At 41.9% G+C, this 14,662-nt stretch overlaps 1 protein-coding gene across 2 annotated transcripts; it reads right to left on the bottom strand.

Moving 5' to 3' along the window:
- Window positions 1–8,560: 8,560 nt before the first annotated feature.
- On the bottom strand, window positions 8,561–12,238 carry fmoda (fibromodulin a). 2 transcript variants are annotated; one of them, XM_045224049.1, is made up of 7 exons: window positions 12,141–12,238; window positions 11,881–11,965; window positions 10,590–11,006; window positions 10,318–10,440; window positions 9,946–10,086; window positions 9,504–9,771; window positions 8,561–9,026 (listed from the first exon to the last, which is right to left on the bottom strand). In XM_045224049.1, exons 3-7 carry the CDS (start codon window positions 10,959–10,961, stop codon window positions 8,875–8,877), a joined length of 1,056 nt encoding a protein of 351 aa, XP_045079984.1. In that variant the 5' UTR covers window positions 10,962–11,006; window positions 11,881–11,965; window positions 12,141–12,238; the 3' UTR covers window positions 8,561–8,874. The 2 variants fall into 2 exon arrangements, with proteins under 2 accessions (XP_045079984.1, XP_041748956.1); XM_041893022.1 differs by lacking the exon at window positions 11,881–11,965.
- Between the last annotated feature and the right edge of the window lie 2,424 nt (window positions 12,239–14,662).

Below are 14,662 nucleotides of genomic sequence, written 5' to 3'. Positions count from 1 at the left end.
AAGTATAAATTATTTCACATTCCTTATATTAAGCAATCCAGAAGGCACGATTTTCTTGTTTTTTATTTATTTACAGATAGCCAGAGGCACACTCCAATACTCAGGCATCATTAAAAACGAAGCATTTTTGTTCAGTGACTCTGCCAGATCAGAGGCAGTAGGGATGACCAGGGATGTTATGATAAGTGTGTGATTTTGACCATTTTCCTGTCCTGCTAAGCATTCGAAATGTAACTAGTACTTTTGGGTGTCAGGGAAAATGTATGGAGATTCATTTCTTAAGGAACGTAGTGGAGTAAAAGTAAAAGTTGTCAAAAATATAAATAGTAAAGTAAAGTACAGATACCCCAAAAAACGACTTTAATGTATTTTTACTGAAGTACTTTACACCACTGACTATTTCTAGTGGGTTTATTCTATCAATGCCAAACAAAACAGGTTGCCTATAATTTTGGTCAATGACTGAATAGGGTCAAGTGCTTTGTAGATTGTTTTCTAGTGTGGGTATGTGCTTATGTGTGTGTCTGCACGTGCATGTGTTTTGAATGCATGTGTGGATCCATGTGCATGTCTGTGTGTGTGTGTGTGTGTGTGTGTGTGTGTGTGTGTGTGCCTGTGAATGTGTGTGTTAGCCCAATAATGTACTGTTAAGGAGTGTAGGCGAGCCTACTTCTTTAAAGTCCAAGGACCTTACATGTTATGTTCAGAGGTAAACTGGCTCTGGCAGCAAAAACAGCCAAATACTCCATCTAAACGTGAATGCTACATATACACTATTTTGACACAGTTGCAGCCAACAGGTCCCCTGTAGCTCAGTTGGTAGAGTATGGTGCTTGCAACGCCAGGGTTGTGGGTTCGTTTCCCACAGGGGACCAATATGAAAATGTATGCACTCACTAATTGTAAGTCGCTCTGGATAAGAGCGTCTGCTAAATGACTAAATTGTAAAAGTATTTTTTTGGTACAACACTTTTCTGGTGTCCTTCTTCCAATACACACAGGTGTTCAGAGACTCTAGATAGCTAATTAGAACAGATGGTTGCCTCTGTCTTCCGTAAACAAGTGCTGTAACGTTGAAATATAGCCATGGTCGAGAGCCATGCATCTGCCGAAACACAACCCAATCAAGCCGCATTGCTTCTTGACACACTGCTCACTTAACCCGGAAGCCAGCCACACCAATGTGTCATAGGAAACACTGTACAGCTGGCAACCGAAGTCAGCGTGCATGCGCCCAGCCCACCACAATAGCACAATGGGACAAGGACATCCCAGCCGGCCAATTCCTCTCCTAACCCAGACGACGCTGGGCCAAATGTGCGCCGCCTCATGGGTCTCCCAGTCGCAGCCGGCTGCGACACAGTCTGGGATCGAACCCATGTCTGTAGTGACGCATCTAGCACTGCGATTCAGTGCCTTAGACCACTGCACCACTCAGGAGGCCCTGGTGTGTAGTAATTTAACCTTTTGTTTTATGAAAAATTATATGACAGTAAACTTCCAAAGGTTTCCAAAGCCGTATCACAAGCAAGGGTTATTAACATGTAGACAGAGAGTGTCGGGACTATTGTACACAGTCCTGCACCATCGTCAATTCTTGAGCTGAGAACCACAGAGGGAGCCCTCTTTGTTGAACAAAAGCTACTGTGTGCCTATGTCACAGGATCAGATAGTGGTTGAGAATCATATTGTAAAAACATACCTGCCTCACAAACAAATCTGGTTTGTGTGTTCTTTATGACTGCCATGGGTTAGCTGATTTCCTGGTAACTGTTTTGAAAAACATACTGATGGTGTTTTATGAATAATGTATTGATGCATTGCAACGGTATTGTAAACAATAAGAGAACCAGTGTTTTTTGTCTGGAATCTTTTGACTGATTCTATTGTGTTAGGGGATAGTGTCATATCTGTGTCTAATACAACTTTTCTCAAATCCTAAGATATGTCATATCACTTTGGTGATGTATAACTGTAATACACCATCACTAAATACACCAACTTAGTTGCCTTGGACAATGCACATTTGTTTTCAAATTCATTAGAAGGTATTTTGGTATTTTATTAGCGAAAGCAGCAAGTACTCTTCCTGGGGTCCACACAAAACATGAAACATGACATAATACTGAACATTAAAAGACAAGAACATAACTACATACATTTAAAACAACACACATAGCCTACAAATCAGTACAGAAAATATCTAGGTCAAATAGGGGAGAGGCGTTGCGCCATGAGGTGTTGCTTTATCTGTTTTTTGAAACCAGGTTTGCTGTTCACTTGAGCAATCTCAGAAGGAAGGGAGTTCCACACAATCATGGCTCTATATAATACTGTACGTTTCCTTGAATTTTTACTGGATTTGGGAAGTGTGAAAAGCAGGGCCTAAAATGTACTTTGTGGTCCACCAGCCACTGTGGCAGGTAGATTAAAAAATCTACCAGCCACTCAGATTTCTTACCAGCCAAAATAATATTTTGTGTGCAACAATTACACCAACAAAACACCCCAAAATGGATGAGCATGCTTTGTAATGTTTCTTAAACAATACATGTATTACTAGTAAGAAGTAATGTGGTATATTGTTGAATTTAATTAAAATGTTTGTGACTTGAGTCTTTTAACCAAAATATCGGAGACAAACATTTTCATGTCTCCCTTTAAGGGCGGGAGGTTACCGTGGTACGAGACTCCAGTTATGACTAGTAGCACCATTGTCTTCTCTTCCCTAGCAGTTGAAATTTAAACATTGAAAAACAACCTAACTTGTGAACAAAACAATGTAAATAGCCAAGAAACACAAGGACAAACTCTCACTTCAGTAGACTTTCATTTCAAGTTAATGAGACCAACTTTTATGCCTGTGTGTACTGCGCAGCACTTCTAAAAATGAATATTTCAATAATCTCTTCACATGTGCACAGCCCCCAGCCAGGCAGTGTTGCAGTGTGAGGTGGGATAGGCTATAGGATTCCTAGTTCTTTGACTTTGTTCGATTAATTGACCAACTATGAAATTAAACGGTAGAAATACTTTGAAAACCGCTACTGCAGCATTTATTTAGCTATAAATGTGATCATACTTGACTATTTTTATTCACAAATGCGAATGAAATGTTCACACTGTGGAGCTCTGACCACACATGTTACCCGCCAAAGCCAAGATCTACCCACATTTGACAGGTGGGGGGTGTTAATTTTTGGCCCTGGTGAAAAGACCCCTGGTGGCGTGTCTGGTGGGGTAAGTGCATGTGTCAGAGCTGTATGTAAATTGACTATGCAAACAATTTGGAATTTTCAACACATTCATGTTTCTTATAAAAAGAAGAAGTGATGCAGTCAGTCTCTCCTCTACTTTTAGCCAAGAGAGACTCGCATGCATAATATTGACATTAGCTCTCTGATTACAGTGAAAAGCAAGACGTGCTGCTCTCTTCTCTGCCAGCTGCAGTTTTTCTAGGTCCTTCTTTGCAGCACCTGACCATATGACTGGGCAAAAATCAAGATAAGATAAAACTAGAGCCTGCAGGACATGCTTTGTGGAGTGTGGTGTCAAAAAAGCAGAGCATCTCTTTGTCACAGACAGACCTCTCCCCATCTTTACAACCATTGAAACAATATGTTTACAATCCAAGGTAACACCAAGTGATTTAGTCTCCTCAACTAGCTCAACAGCCACATTATTCATTATCAGATTCAGCTGAGGTCTAGAACTTAGGGAATTATTTGTAACAAATACAATGCTCTTAGTTCTAGAGATGTTCAGGACTAGTTTATTACTGGCCACCCATTCTACAACTGACTGCAGTTCTTTGTTTAGAGTTGCAGTGATTTCACTAGCTGTGGTTGCTGACGCATATAGGGTTGAATCATCAGCATTTATAAACACACAGGCTTTGTTTAATGCCAGTGGCAGGTCATTAGTAAAAATAGAAAAGAGTAGAGGGCCAAGAGAGCTGCCGTGCGGTACAACACACTTTACATGTTTAACATTAGAGAAGCTTCATTAAAGAAAACCCTCTGTGTTCTATTAGATCGATAGCTCTGTATCCACAATATGGCAAAGGTTGAAAAGCCTTAACACATACGTTTTTTCAACAACAAGTTATGGTCAATAATATCAAAGGCTGCACTGAAATCTAACAGTACAGCACCCACAATCTTATTATTATCAATTTATTTCAACCAATCATCAGTAATTTGTGTCAGTGCAATACATGTTGAGTGCCCTTCCCTATAAGCATGCTGAACGTCTGTTGTTAATTTGTTTACAGAGAAATAGCATTGTCAAAACATTTTTTTGCAAATGTTTGCTAAGAGTCGTCAGCAAGCTGATTGGTCGGCTGTTAGAACCAATAAAAACTGCTTTACCATTCTTGGGTAGTGGAATGACTTTGGCCTCCCTCCAGGTCTGAGGATTTAAACAAATCTACAGACTCAGATAAAAAATATGACAAAAAGGAGTGGCAATAAAGTCTGCTACCATCCTCAGTAGCTTTCTATCTAAGTTGTCAATACTAGGTGGGTTGTCATTATTGATGGACAACAATCATTTTTCTACCTCACCCACACTAACTTTAGATAATTCAAAATTACAATGCTTTTCTTTCATTATTAGGTAATTTATGCATGAATGTGATGGCTCACAGTTTGTTGTTGGCATTTAATGCCTAAGTTTGCCTACTTTGCCAATGAAATAGTAATTAGAGTAATTGGCAACATCAAAAGATTTTATGAGAAATTAGCCATCTGATTCAATGAAAGATGGAGTTGAATTAGTCTTTCTGCCCATCATTTCCTTTAAAGTATTTTTTCCAAAACTTTTTTCCATCATACTTTATATCTTGGTTTCATAATAAAATGTATTCTTTATTTTTGTTCAGTTTAGTCACATAATTTCTCAATTTACAGTTTTTGCCAAACAAATGTGCAGCCAGATTTATTCACCACTCTGTTTGCCTCGTCCCTCTCAACCATACAGCTTTTAAATTCCTTATCAATCCACGGGGCATTAACAGTGCTAACAGTCTATTTCTGGATGCTCCTCATTACACACATCAGACCAACAAGTATTTTTTGTATCTTCAACATAGGAATCAGTACAAAACATTTTGTATCATCTCTTATACACTATGTTAGGCCCAGCCTTTGGAACTGTATTTTCTAGATATGGCCACTATATTATGGTCAGTACATCCAATGGACATGGATACACCTTTAGAGCAGAGTTCTGCAGCATTGGTAAAAATGTGATAAATACATGTGGATGATATAGTTCTTGTACTGTTTGTAAACACTCTGGTAGGTTGATTAACAACCTGAACCAGATTAAAGACACTGGTTACAGTGATAAGCTTCCTCTTGAGTGGACAGCTTGATGAAAACCAGTCTATATTCAGGTCACCCAGAAAATATAACTATCTGTTAACATCACACACATTATCAAGCATTGCACATATATTATCCAGATAATGAATGTTAGCACTTGGTGGCCTATAGCAGCACCCCAAAAGAAGAGACATTAGATGAGGCAGGTGAACGTGCAACTGAGTCTAAGATGATCAATATATGAATGTTATCTGAATTTTAGCAAGTTATTGATTTCATAAACCTTATTTCTAAGGCAACATTTAATATGTACAATGTTTTGCCCTTTCCTCGGTAGCTTATCGGAGATAGACATAATATGAAGAAAAAAAACACAAAGCATGACAAGAACATTGTCAATCAGGCACTTGTGAGTGTCAATTGGTGTATGTATGATGTGGGGCTGAAGCTATTGACCCAGAAACTAGGCTCTCTCACTCCTCCTAGTCTTTTGGGAGGGAGGGTGGACAATGAGTCGAAGTGGATGCACAGCTTCCGAGTAGTCTTCGTTAAGGAAGATGTTGGCTCCTCTCAAGAACAGCCATCTTGTTCTTACACCTTAGATTTATATTTTAGCAGACGCAACTTACAGGAGCAATTAGGGTTAAGTGCCTTGCTCAAGGGCACGTTGACAGATATATCACCTAGTTGGCTTGGGGATTTGAACCAGTGACCTTTCGGTTACTGACCAAATGCTCTGAACCGCTAGGCTACCGCTATCGGCCACCACCAATGTCAGGGAAGTGGTGAGAAGTATTGTTGATGTTCTCAGACTACCTGTAGCAGTAACAGCAGAGGCAGAGGAGGCGAGGCATGGGAAGAGAGGATGTGGTCCGATATACAGAGATACAGGATGTAGTCTACTGTAGTAGGCCTACAGGTTGGATGTGGTTCTCATAGCTGGGCTGTAAAGACAATAGTTTCCATGGCATCACAAATACACACAAGTATACAGTAAACAAGCAATTGGAATAATGTATATTCATCTATCATCAAATATAGTCTGACGAAGGAAAGGCACTTTTCAGGTTAGTTAAGCACTGAGTTACCTCATTTATCCATCATGCACTGCATCATTGTTGTGTATGTGAGCAAGGATGCAGTGAGTTCATTACACATATGCTGACACAGAGAGAGATGGTCACATTACAGTAGCAGCACCCTCATCATAGGATTAGACACACACACATACACACACACACACAGGCTACATCATGTTGTTGCCATTGTACAGGACACTGTATTTTTCCAAGACTCTGTTTACAGAGATTACAGCATGTTTTCAGTCTTAAACAGTCATTTTACGGTAATCCTGACCGCAGGAAACTAGTAAAGATAACAGACATGTTACACATCACCAAAGCCCCGTCTTAACCCTAAAAGCGCCAACATATTGTTCGTTTAAAGTTCATGGAGAGTCAAAATCACATTTTTGATTAATTGGATGATATTTGAAGGAAACCAGATCAAAGTATTTTATCATAAAGTTACTGGACCCCCATGTCAAACACTTGGATTCATTATTAAGGGCACAAGGTGACCTCTCATTATAATACATCAACGGTAACATTATATTTTCTTACCTAATTTAAATAAGTACCATTTTACATTTTAGCAGACACTCTTATCCAGAGCAACTGCATACATTTTCAAATTTGTTCTTACTGGTCCCCCATCAGAAACTAACCCACAACCCTTGTGTTGCAAGTGCCATGCTCTACCAACTGAGCCACACTCATCCTGTCTTTTCAAACTTCCTGGTAGTTAGCCATGAGAGAAAAAGTACTTTTCAGAATGACTTAAAAGCGCCAACTGGGGTCATTTTGTTACCCCAAATTGGTAATCTGATGTCCTCACCTCTTCACTGTGATAGCTGATGTGTTTTGAACTTTCCATCACAACATACAGTAGCTGTCGTGGCATCACCCAGGTGGGTGATACACATTGGTGGTGGACAAGGTGTGTTTTCCCATCTTACCATTCAAAGCACTTACCTTGGGTATGACTGGAAGTGTGTGTTTCTCTGTGTGTGTGTGTGTGTGTGTGTTTGTGTTCCCGCGTATGTGCAAACATGTTTGTTTGTGCGTACTCCTTCAGCCGACGAATGATTGATGTGGCAATTAAGAACAGACAAAAGCTTCATTCTCCTGTGTGTGTCAGTCAGCCAAGCCAAGATCCCACTCTCTCCTGGCTGCATTCTCTCCACTCTGTCCTGCATTCCTCTCTATGTCCTGGTGCCCCACAGAGACATAGTTGGGTGATCGGGTCTCTGTCTCTGTCTCTGTCTCTGTCCTTGCCTCTGTCTCTGTCCCTGTCCCTGTCCCTGTCCCTGCCTCTGTCTCTCGTATAACATACATACTGCAGACCGTACCCAATGAAAGCTAATTTCTGGTTTTCGTCTGGCACTGTGGGTTTACAGTGGCACTCAAGTTAAATTTTTGTCCCAAAAACTATATTGACTTTGTGAAACAAGAGATTGAACCAAAACATTAACCCAAAATCAATAACCGGTTAAGTCTTAGTAAAACATGGATACCTTTATTAAGTCAATAAGAAAGCCCTGTAAAGGACATCGAAACACCCGGCCCTTAGTCAATAATAATTCCAATACATGCAGTAGGCCTACATGTCTCTCCAATCATAAATCACAACAGTTACATCCCTAATCAGGTTAGGGCTGGAACACAGAGATTTGAGCCAATGGTTTTTCTCTGAGGCTCATATGTTAACAGACAACGTAAATGATGGACAGCCAACTGCCATTCGTCCATCATTTTTTCTGACCGTCAAAAAGTTGAAATGAAGTTGACTTTGGAAGCACTTTCAATATGCTTTGCAAATTCTATCTATTTCTAAAGTTTAGAAAACAACTTGACCTGATATGGAGATGTATGATAATGCCCTTTGAATTATATTAGTAAAACAAACAAAACCAAGATAAACTTGGTGGGCCTTTGTGTCTCATAACCCTCTGCTGCCCCTTGTTGGTGAGATTGGGGAATTGCAATGTGATGGTAAAGTGGGGACTGCTGGGTTGTCACTAGTTATCACAGCCACAGAGTCAAAATTGGCTATATAAAAAAATTAATGAAAGCAAAAATTAGCTTCTTGGTCTTCATTTAAGGTTAGGGTTAGGCATAAGTTTAGCAGTGTTGTTAAGGTTAGGGTTAAGGTTAGGGTTAGGTTTAAAATCAGATTATAGGAGGAGAAATTGTAGCTCAGTTGGTAGAGCATGGTGCTTGCAACGCCAGAATTGTGGGTTCAATTCCTGTCAAAGACATGCATGACTGCAAGTCATTTTGGATAGCAGCGTCTGCTAAATGGCTTATATATGATAGAAATAGGTGGGGGTTTAGCCATAATTATGACTTTGGGGCTGTGGTAACTAGTGACAATCAGACTGCTGCCCTCTGTTCGGGAAATAGGGTTGCAGATGTGTAGTGGAAATGCTGCATTCTGGTGGTGTTACACCTCGATGGTACTGCAGCCCGGTGGTGAGATGGGAGTGTTACACCTCGATGGTGTTGGCCAAGCGCAGACAAAGGACTGAGTTGGAGGGGACATCCCCGGTGCTGATCTCATTCCCATCCAGACGCACCGTCCTCAGTTTGGAGAAGTTCATCACGTCCACGGCACTACAGAAACTACCCAGGGTAAACTCTACAAAGAGAGAGGGAAGGAAGAGAAGAGACAGAGAGATATTGTTTAAATTGTGGCATTCAAACAACTTCAAAGTGCTGCTGGAATCACATCATTAGACTCTGGACATGTGTCCTACATGCAGCATAGTGTAAGGGTATCTGTGCACCACAGCCACACTATGCTGCACAGCCACATGAAGTGTCCCAAGGACCAGAAGCCTTACTGTAACCTACCCTTCCCCCCAACCTCAATGGAGCATTGTCATCATGGACTTCAATGGACAGCCAAGATGCTGTGTGCTCATACATGTGCATGTGTATGTTCTGCTTGCATGCATGCAAACATGCATACTATATACAATTTGAGGATATGAAATGTGGATGCTGTTGATCCTCATGGGCCTCCGTAGTTCATGTCATGATGCGATGACGCTAGCTGATAAATCCGTTTTGATTATGCTTAATTAGGTTGTCAGACATCACTAATTACACACACCTTTAATGTGGTTGGCCTGCAGGTAGAGGTGCTCCAGCGTCTGGCTGACGAGGGGGATCCTCTCCAGCTGGTTAAAGCTGAGGTCCAGCTCCACCAGGCCAGTCACGTTGAAGGTGTTGGGGGGGATGCCCTTGTCCGTCAGCTGGTTGTGGCCCATGCGGATGTACTGCAGCTGGGAGAACTTACTGAGGAATCCCTCTGGGACAGCGCTAATGGCATTAGACTCCAGGTACAGCTGGTGGATGCGCTCTGGGAGGCTGTCTGGAACCTGGGGTGATCAATCAGTCAGTCAGTCAGTCAATAGATCACTCAATCAATAAAAATGTACCCCTTATAATGTGTTTTTACAAAAGCATTTTTCACTAAGTGATTCACAAAGAGAAGGCAGAAAAGTGAAATGCACACACACACAGACACGCACACACCCTCTACACTACGGTACCTTCTTCAGCTTGTTGCCGCTGACGTCGAGCAGTGTGAGTGAGTTCAACCCCCTAAGAGACGTGCCCATCTCCGTCAGAGCGTTGTCATGGAGATACAGGATGGTCAGGTTGTCCATGCCCTCCAGGGCCTCTGGCATTATCTAGGCAACCACAACAAAACAAACTTTATTGAAATGATTGCATAAAACAGTAAGGAAGCCCGGGATGCTTGTGGTCTTTCCAAGAGTGTGTTTTTTCACATGCCTCTTGGACACTTGATTGAAAAACATCTGGATGCACTTTACAATCAAAATAAAGACTGAATACAGATGAAGAAGAATAAAAGTGTTTGAAAGTGCAGCAGTGATGAAGGGTCTGAATGATGTTGTTACCTTGTTGATGTTGTTGTTGTTGAGTCTGAGGTCCCGTAGTGAGTGTGGCAGGTTGGGGGGAACACCAGTCAGGTTGTTATGTTGAAGGTACAGACGCTCCAACCCCTGCAGCTTGGCAAAAGCCTGGAATACAATGAGGATAAAAGTATGTTGTAATCTATGTATTGGTTGGTTGATCGAAGCCTAGTGTAGTGTAGAGTAGTGTAGTGTAGCCTAGTGTCGTATCGTATCGTGACGTGCTGTGACGTGTCGTGTTGTATAGAGTAACCTACCCTCTTGCCGATTTTGTCCGTAGACAGCGCGTTGTGATGCAACATGACCCAGACTAGGTTGGTGGCGTTGGCCAAGGCGGAGTCTGGCAGGGCGGTGATCTCGTTGTGCTGCAGGTACAGGTACTTCATCCTGGAGGGCACGGTGGGCATGGTTGTCAAGCCCCGCCCGTCACAGTACATAGCGATGGGGAAGGAGGGCGGGCAGTCACACTCCTCAGGACACTCCCCCCCGGTGGTGTCGGCCAATAGGGAGCCCTCGGCGTAACCGCGACCATGCAGGGCGGACAGCCAGAGAAACGGGTCCTGCCTGCCTGGCATGGCGAGGGATAGCGTCAGGATGCACGCCAAAAAGAACACACACACACCACGCATGGTCACACACACGCAGGAAAGAATTCACACAGAAGTCTGCTGCAGCTAAAAGGAGAGAAAGAGAGGGAAAAAAATTGAGGAGACTTACCCAGAGTTCAGAAATGTGAACCTACCTGAACATACTGGGAAAGACTCCAAATGATAATTGACCAACCTGACCCTACTGTACAAGAAAGGGGCCCAAAGAAATGAGAGAACATTGTAAAGGACCCATACTCTACCTTTGGGAGTTGAAACTCATAAATTACCATCAAGACGTTTCTCTGCCCCCCTTTGTAAAAACAACACATATGAAAGTGATGTATTCCTGCTGCCAGATCATTAGTACATAATGTACTCCTGGACTCTACACTATAACATAATTTTCTACATCTACTCTAATGGAGAATGACTGGAAAATATAGATGGACGTATCAAAACACCATAAACAGTCCCAAGTAAAATGTAATCTATCACCACATAAAAAGAGAGGAGAGCTACAGGGGATCAATTCCATGAACAACACAAACACACACACACACACACACACACACACACACAAAACAGTTATGAAAACAAGCCAACACTAGATATACTGCATGTTAAATACTGTACGTTACTGCAGGGGCAGTATTTAAGGTTCTTTATTCATCAAGTAATGGATCCACTTGTAAAAAATATTAGAATATATAAATGAATGTACACTCTTAGCAAAAAGGGTTCCAAAAGGGTTCTTCGGCTGTCCCCACAGGAGAACCCTTTTTGGTCCCAGGTAGAACCCTTTTTGATCCAGGTAGAACATTTTGGGTTCCATGTAGAACCTTCTGGGGAAAGGGTTCTACATAGAACCCAATAGGGTTCTACGTTGAACCAAAAAGTGTTCTTCAAAAGGTTCTCCAATGGGGACAACCGAAGAACCCGTTTAGGTTCTAGATAGCACCTTTTTTTCTGAGTGTAGTCTTTGTATACGTATCCACTCTGGTGCCAAACCAGCACTCTGTACAGGGAAATGTGGAACAAGTATCCTTTGATGCAAAAAAGAAAAAGAAAAAAGATAGATGTTAGTTTATTTTCTGTTCACCCCATTTCCTATAACATTTGGTTGTTTAAAACACACACACACACACACACACATGCACACAAACAAGAAAACACACATACAATACTCATGCACACACAAACACACACACACACACCTACCTGATCAGTGAGAACCAGTCCCTCTTGACTCCCTCTTGAGAGGCTGTGCCGGACTGAGAGGGACTTTGCCAAACACTTTGTGAAAACCTCTCTCTCTCTCCTTGACTTCCTTCCCTCCTCCATCCCCCTCTCCACCCATCCATTCCATTCCTCTCGACCCCCCTCACTCTACTTTTGCTAGCGTCCCCCTGCCTTTTCTTCCCTCCCTCACCCTTTCCTGTTACTACACCCTACCCTGCCCATCTGCTCCCTCCTCTGCTGAGTGTCTCTGTTCTTGTCTCAACAGGCAAAATGTTTGGTTGTTCAGAACATATGAAGCTGTTCGCTGAAAGAAGCTGAATACTGCATATGGAAAACACACTTAGGTGCTGGACTCTACTGAGTCTGCAAAGCTGTTCAACCATGAAACTCAATAGAAACGGACCTAAATTAAGCCTGACGTAAAAGCATTCCTAAGAGACCACAGTATCGTCCTTCTCCTGCTCATCTTTGGCCTTTCTCTACTTTCCTCTCACGTTATCTCTCTCTTTCCCTGTCTGCCTGTTTTTATTTACATTTACATTTTAGTCATTTAGCAGACACTCTTATCCAGAGCGACTTACAGTATGTGAGTGCATACATTTTCATAATGGCCCCCCGTGGGAAACGAACCCACAACCCTGACGTTGCAAGCGCCATGCTCTACCAACTGAGCTTTTCCACTATCTGCCTCTCTTTATCTCTCTGCCCCTGTCTATCTCTCTCTGCCTCTGTCTATCTGTGCCTTTCTCTGTGCTTCTCTCTGGTAGATGTCAGGGTGGTAAGGGTTAAATGAAGGTGTCTGATTTTATGATCTCTTACCATGGGCCTCTTCCTCAATCTCCCTCTACTCTCTTCCACCGCTCCTCTCAATTCAATTTCAATTTCAATTTAAGGGCTTTATTGGCATGGGAAACATACGTTAACATTGCCAAAGCAAGTGAAGTAGATAGTAAACAAAAGTGAAATAAACTATAAAAATTAACAGTAAACATTACACTCAGAAGTTCCAAAAGATTAAAGACATTACAAATATCATATTATGTATATATACAGAGTTGTAACAATGTGCAAATAGTTAAAGTACAAATCGGATAATAAATAAACATAAATATGGGTTGTATTTACAATGGTGTTTGTTCTTCACTGGTTGCCCTTTTCTTGTGGCAACAGGTCACAAATATTGCTGCTGGGATGGCACACTGTGGTATTTCACCCAGTAGATAAGGGAGTTTATCAAAACTGGTTTTATTTACTAATTCTTTGTGGATCACTGTAATCTGAGGGAAATATGTGTCTCTAATATGGTCATACATTTGGCAGGAGGTTAGGAAGTGCAGCTCAGTTTCCACCTCATTTTGTGGGCAGTGTGCACATAGTGTGTCTTCTCTTGTCTTCTCTGCCTACGGCGGCCTTTCTCAATAGCAAGGCTATGCTCACTGAGTCTGTACATAGTCAAAGCTTTCCTTAAGTTTGGGTCAGTCACAGTGGTCAGGTATTCTGCCACTGTGGACTCTCTGTTTAGGGCCAAAAAGCATTCTAGTTTGCTCTGTTTTTTTGTTAAGTCTTTCCGATGTGTCAAGTAATTATCTTTTTGTTTTATTATGATTTGTTTGGGTCTAATTGTGTTGCTGTCCTGGGGCTCTGTGGGGTCTGTTGTGTTTGTGAACAGAGCCCCAGGACCAGCTTGCTTAGGGGACTCTTCTCCAAGTTCATCTCTCTGTAAGTGATCATTTGGAAATCACTTCCTTTTAAGTGGTTATAGAATTTAAAGGCTCTTTTCTGGATTTTGATCATTAGCGGGTATCGGCCTAATTCTGCTCTGCATGCATTATTTTGTGTTTTTCGTTGTACACAGAGGATATTTTTGCAGAATTCTTCATGCAGTCTCAATTTGGTGTTTGTCCCATTTGTGAATTCTTGGTTGGTGAGCGGACCCCAGACCTCACAACCATAAAGGGCAATAGGTTCTATAACTGATTCAAGTATTTATAGCCAGATCCTAATTGGTATGTCGAATTTTATGTTCCTTTTGATGGCATAGAAGGCCCTTCTTGCCTTGTCTCTCAGATCGTTCACAGCTTTGTGGAAGTTACCTGTGGCGCTGATGTTAAGGCCGAGGGATGTATAGTTTTCTGTGTGCTCTAGGGCAACGGTGTCTAGATGGAATTTGTATTTGTGGTCCTGGCAACTGGACCTTTTTTGGAACACCATTATTTTTGTCTTACTGAGATTTACTGTCAGGGCCCAGGTCTGACAGAATCTGCGCAGAAGATCTAGGTGCTGCTGTAGGCCTTCCTTCGTTGGGGACAGAAGCACCAGATCATCAGCAAACAGTAGACATTTGACTTCTCTATCCATCTCTCTTTTCCCAGTGGAGTCCTGCTGGTTTTGATGAGAGGAGATGGGATGGGCGGCTGTTAGGAGATAAGAAACAGCGAGAGAGAGAGAGAGAGAGAGAGAGAGAGAGAGAGAGAGAGAGAGAGAGAGAGAGAGAGAGAGAG

The sequence above is a fragment of the Coregonus clupeaformis genome, chromosome 12, assembly GCF_020615455.1.
Source record: "Coregonus clupeaformis isolate EN_2021a chromosome 12, ASM2061545v1, whole genome shotgun sequence".
NCBI lineage: Eukaryota > Metazoa > Chordata > Actinopteri > Salmoniformes > Salmonidae > Coregonus > Coregonus clupeaformis.
The sequence above is the reverse complement of the archived record's forward strand: the minus strand, read 5'-3'. Positions and strand labels throughout refer to the sequence as shown.

Coding starts and splice junctions, on each gene's coding strand:
- fmoda (XM_045224049.1), bottom strand. CDS start 10,961: ATGCGTGGTGTGTGTGTGTTCTTTTTGGCGTGCATCCTGACGCTATCC. Junction 10,087..10,317: donor ACAACAACAACATCAACAAG/GTAACAACATCA, acceptor GTGGTTGCCTAG/ATAATGCCAGAGGCCCTGGA. Junction 9,772..9,945: donor GCGGCAACAAGCTGAAGAAG/GTACCGTAGTGT, acceptor TGATCACCCCAG/GTTCCAGACAGCCTCCCAGA.